The following is a 5389-nucleotide window of genomic DNA, read 5'->3' as shown; positions in this document are numbered from 1 at the left end:
CTGAATTCATTCAGAAGTTTATCCCTATCTTCCTTCAGCTCTATTATTACCTTGTTTGTGTGTTCTTTAAATTCAGTGAATTCTTTTATCATATTCATCATTGTTTTTTTGAGTTCCATGTCCTGCATTGTCTCTAGGGGATTCTCATTGTGCTCCTCTAGAGGATTACTGGTATTTGGTGGGGATATGTTATTTTGGTTTTTCATGTTATTATTTTTTCTCTGTGATTTTGACATGTGAATTTCTTTTGTAGTTTCTGACTCTTGTGTGATACTCGGGCCTTCAAGTTTAGTTCTGCTTCTTTTATTTTTGAGCTTTATGTGTCTTTGTGGTTTACTTTTTGGGTATGAAGAGCTGGTTCGTCTTAGCTTCTGGTTCTCTCTTTTGATTTTATATTGTCGAGGCCGGATTGATTTTGTCTTCAGGAGTTCCGCGGTGGCCCAACTCCAATGTGGATCAGAAGTTTTCAGACTTTCTCCTTAGGTCTGGAATCTTCTAAGAATGCTTTTGGCCTCAGGAACTTGGGTGGCACTGACCTGAGACCCTTGCCGTGGATGCGCCACGCAGGGAAGCAAAGGCAGATGGGGAGGGAAGAAGCCCCAAGATTTCCCAGGGAGTGGATTGAGTAGCTGGGTTGTACTGGATGCAAAGGGTCGGGGGGAGTAAAGGTAAGCCTCGGAGCCCTAGAAAGAGGCTGTCAGCCCCAGAAAGAGGCTGGCGGGTGTTGGAGGACCAGGGAAGTAGAGCGAGGTGAGGGCAGGGCCAGGACCAGAAGTGGTGCTCCTGGAGCCCAAGAAAGGGACTGAGTTGCTCTGGGTGAGAAGGGTCAGGAAGCAGTATTGGTTCCCCAGGTGTCTGGGGCCCCAAGACTAGGAATGGCGCAGGGCCCAAACTAGGTGTATAACAAGGCGGGAGGGATGGAAGGGTGAATGTGGCTTGGGGAGTCCCGGCGCGGAGAGCTGCTCTGTAGACTTACCCCAAGAGGCCTGAGGGTAGTCAGATTCTGCATTTTTAACAAACTTCCACTGCTCGTGGTCTGTGGAGTAGACTGAGAAGGTGATATTGGTTCTTGGGCCCTGCAACAGAGCCCCTTTTTTCTTGTGTAAAACCTAGATTTGTATATATAGAACGGCGGGAGGGATGGAAGGGTGACTGTGGCTTGGGGAGTCCCGGCAGCTGCGCTATAGACTTACCCCAAGAGGCCTGAGGGTAGTCAGATTCTGCATTTTTAACAAACTTCCACTGCTCGTGGTCTGTGGAGTAGACTGAGAAGGTGATATTGGTTCTTGGGCCCTGCAACAGAGCCCCTTTTTTCTTGTGTAAAACCTAGATTTGTATATGACACCTGAGCTAGGCTCAATGTACAAGCTAATTCTTGCAGCATAGAGTTTCCTTAGCTTTTTACCATTTTTAAAATTAAACTTGTTCCTCAACAATTTCATATGTGTGTATACAATGCATCCTGATTACTTTTGCCATCACTCTCTCTTATCTCTCTCTCCTCACACACTTGAGAGATGAGGAATCCCCTCCTTTCTACAAGTTCTTTTCTACATTCATGTCTTTTTGTTTGTTTTGATTCACTGATTTTAACCAAGGTTATCTGTATGACTAGGGGTTTACAAATATCTATTAGAGCCTGGTGGGCTCGCTGTTGGGTACACAGCTGAAAATAATGATTGTCCCTCTCCCCGAATCCATCAGTAACCAATAGTTTAGCAGAGTGTAGGGCCCCCCAACTCCCAATCTATGATTGCCTATTAACAGTCCCAGTCTTGTGCAGGCCTAGTTCAGGAATCAACAGCTACTGTCCATGTTTGTAGTAGCTAGGGCTTACCCTGAAAATAGTATTTCACAGCCCTTTGCCCTGTCTTCTGGTTCTTATGTTATTTCTTCGCCCTCTTCTGTGATGTTCCTTGAGTTTTAGAGAAGGTGGTATGAATGTCCTATATAGAGCTGAGAACTCAACTATCATTTATTATACCCTGAGACAGCCATGAGTCTCTGTAAAGAGAAGCTTCACTGATTAAAGTCTGAGAGAAGGATTTATCTAAACATAAATATTTACAATGTGATTTGACATCGTGCCAGTTTAGCAAAACCATAGCAGTAAGTTCCTTGCTAGGGCCTATGACCTCTCCAGCCATGGGTTTTTGACCAGGTTTAGAGTACCAGGTATGTGTTCCTGCTTATTGAGTGGGTCTCAAACCCAATCTGAGAGCAGCTGGTTTCCCTCATGATGGTCATGTCACTGTTACACCAGTAGGCACATCTTGCCTGGCAGGTTGGTATGGTAATTCATAGACTTCACAGCTGGGTAAGACAGCTGATGACTTTTTTACCCTCAGCAGCCTGCAGAGAACCTTCCAGTACTCTGAAAGCTAGCCAGCAGGGAGGAAGCTCCCAGATAGGGATCCAGCTTGATTTCTTTAAATCTGTGGCATCTAGTCTGGTGGGCAACCAAGAGGAATGGCAAGATGTTTTATTTTGGGGGTCTTTAGGGCCTTCCTGACCAACAACTCATAAGGAGGTATCCCATACCTGGCACTGGGATTTTTGTTTAATAATCCAAGGATTCTAAGAGCAGCATTATCCAGCCAAATAGGCTGTCTTCCTTCTAACTCTTTATTTTTTAATTTACATATTTTAATTGGCTTCAAGGTAGTATGTTTCCATATGCCTCTTCCATATATCCTTCATTTTGGTTACCCCTCCCTCCTAGCCCCCTCATCTCCTCCATCCCTCCAGCCCCATTCCTATGTAAACCTTTCCACCCCCAGTGTTCCCTCTCTACTTTCACATCAAAGATGCTCTACTAGTTCTCATCCCTTAAAGGCCTTTCCCCAAAGACCCCTCTCTAGTTCCTGGCTTTTACAGGTGCTCTAAGTTAAATACATAAACATAGAGATTTGAATCTAGGACTCACATGTGGCATATGTCTGGGTTACCTCATTCAGTATAATTTTTTCTAGTTCATCCACTTACCCCAAAATTTCATATACCAGTAATTTTACAGGATGAATAGTAATAGAGAGATGGCTGATGAAAGCACCTAAGTGCTGTGAAGGATAAGCATCAAGCTGGGTGGGAGACTGGAATTCTGTTCTCTGCTCTACCCTACTGCCAAGTTATTTCATCTGGGAGCAGTTGTTCTTTAGGCTATTGCATCCACAGAGTGGGGTAATAGTGCCTGCTAGCTGTGTCACACAGGGTGTCTGTAACTTTCAAAGAGGGTCACAGGATGAGGAGACCTTGGTAAGAAACACGTCAGTTGACTTCATACAGGCCAACAAGCTCACAGGAACAGGAGGCAGGGCTTTGCTTCTCATCTCATAAGTACACAGTGTAGCAGGCTAGTTTCAGAGGATACCCAGTCTCATGGAATCTTTGTATCAGCCTCATGAGGTCAGCTGGTACAGGATCATGAGTCCCTACTTGACTGATGGACCTATAATGGGTTATTGTAGGAAAGATGGTTAGATTCATCTACTCCAGTGGTTGCAAAACCTGTATCATGTCCCGCAGTTCTATTTCCCAGCCCCATCTCTGTTTTCCATGGTCATAGCTTTTGGTAGGCACAGGCTGAGGACCACTGATGCCACCTCATCGCTTTTCAGTTGGTAAATGAGGTAACTAGAGCTCAGGAGATTAAAATTATCTAGCCACAGTCACAAAGCTTGCTCAGTCACCAGCCTCCAAGGTGGGTCTTCCATGATTGCTAAAAGCTGGTGTCTGTGCCCTTCGGTAGCCACCACCAACATGGAATAGGTATAAGTGAGAATTTGCCTTCCAAAGATAGGTCATAAAAGACATGGTGGAAATTCTCAGCCCCCAATCTCTCAGAATATTATTATATATATTTACCAACTTTCCAAAAAATCCACCCAAATTAAACAAAATAAATGACATGGTAGTTTCCACTTTGGGCTCGCTTGCTCTGGGGGCAGCAGGCTCCCGTGTCATGAGAACCATAAAGAAGTCCATGTGGCACAGCAGTACTGGGCACCTGATAGTGAGAGATGTGTAGTCGGTTGCGGTGTTCTGTAGAACAAATTAAAAATGACCCATCTCCTTTTTCTGTCCTACAGCTCAGACAAATGGTGGTGGGAGTGCCGGGATGGAAGGGATCATGAACCCCTACACAGCCCTGCCCACCCCTCAGCAGCTCCTGGCCATCGAGCAGAGTGTCTATAACTCTGACCCCTTCCGACAGGGTCTCACCCCACCCCAGATGCCTGGAGATCACATGCACCCCTACGGTAAGGACTTAGTCCCCACAGGCCCCTTGTACAACTTGCTTGTGTCAGCTTCTCATTTCTTTCTGAACATATCCACAGTTTCTAGAAACTGGCCAAATTGCTAAATCAGAATAAGTGTCCCGCAAATTTTGCTAGCATCACCTACCTACAGGTACAGTAGATTCCCACGGACAATCTTCAGTGATGTTTCCATTTGTCCTCATTTTTAAGGCTCCTCTGCTGAGCCTCCCCCATGTTTCTACTTTCTATTTAAGCCAGTGCTCAGTGGGTGAGGCCTGGAGACACTAGTGTGGTGGAGGGGGTGCTAGAGTGAGTGGAAGGCTCAAGTTCAGCCTCTGGCTCCAGCCCAGGCCACTATGTCTTTATATAAAGAAGGTCAGTGGTACTTGTAATGTATGCTTTAATATGTGATAAATTGGGAGGGGGTGCTAGAGTGAGTGGAAGGCTCAAGTTCAGCCTCTGGCTCCAGTCCAGGCCACTATGTCTTTATATAAAGAAGGTCAGTGGTGCTTGTAATGTATGCTTTAATATGTGATAAATTTCCCTGAAAATTAAATGGTGAAGTTTGGTTCAGCAATTCTGTAAATCTTTAGTATCAGAAACCTAAAGTTCACATAGATGTTGTCAACTTCTTTCCTTTAATTAAAGCAATTTCAGTGGCTAGGGACAAGGAGACGACTTGGTGGGTAAAATGCTTGTAGTGCAAACATAAGGACCTGAGTTCTGAGCCCCAGCACCCATGTTGAAGTCAGCCATGGCTATACATATCTATAACTCCAGTGCTTGGTATGTGTAGATGGGCAGATCTGTGGAGCTTACTGGTCAGTCTAGCAGAATGGTGAGCTCCAAAGTCACTGAGAGACCCTGTCTCAAAAAGTAAGATAGAGCGCAATCAAGGAAGATATCTGCCATAAACTTATTGCCTCTACATGCACACATTCTTACATATGTGCACACATGTATACATGAATGTATACAAACACATATACCATGCACACATTAAATTTTTTTTACTAAAATTACCTTTATTTTGCCATGCACACATTCAGCAAATATGTACAGAGATGTCTTCGCAGTCCTTCATTAACCTGCCTCCATCCCACATATGTTCTAGATCTCGATCTCCCTCT

General features: G+C 44.7%; 1 protein-coding gene across 1 annotated transcript in view; it reads left to right on the top strand.

Moving 5' to 3' along the window:
* The window catches only part of Lmx1a (LIM homeobox transcription factor 1 alpha), a 183939-nt gene that overhangs the window by 158887 nt on the left and 19663 nt on the right, over positions 1-5389 (top strand). Inside the window, exon 8 of the mRNA XM_008848255.2 lies at positions 4089-4259. Coding sequence (XP_008846477.1) covers positions 4089-4259 — 171 coding nt within the window. The remainder of the gene's footprint in view (positions 1-4088; positions 4260-5389) is intronic.

The sequence above is a fragment of the Nannospalax galili genome, unplaced genomic scaffold (assembly GCF_000622305.1).
Source record: "Nannospalax galili isolate Female #2095 unplaced genomic scaffold, S.galili_v1.0 scaffold383, whole genome shotgun sequence".
NCBI classification, from domain to species: Eukaryota; Metazoa; Chordata; class Mammalia; order Rodentia; family Spalacidae; genus Nannospalax; species Nannospalax galili.
This window is presented reverse-complemented; position numbering and strand designations above follow the sequence as displayed.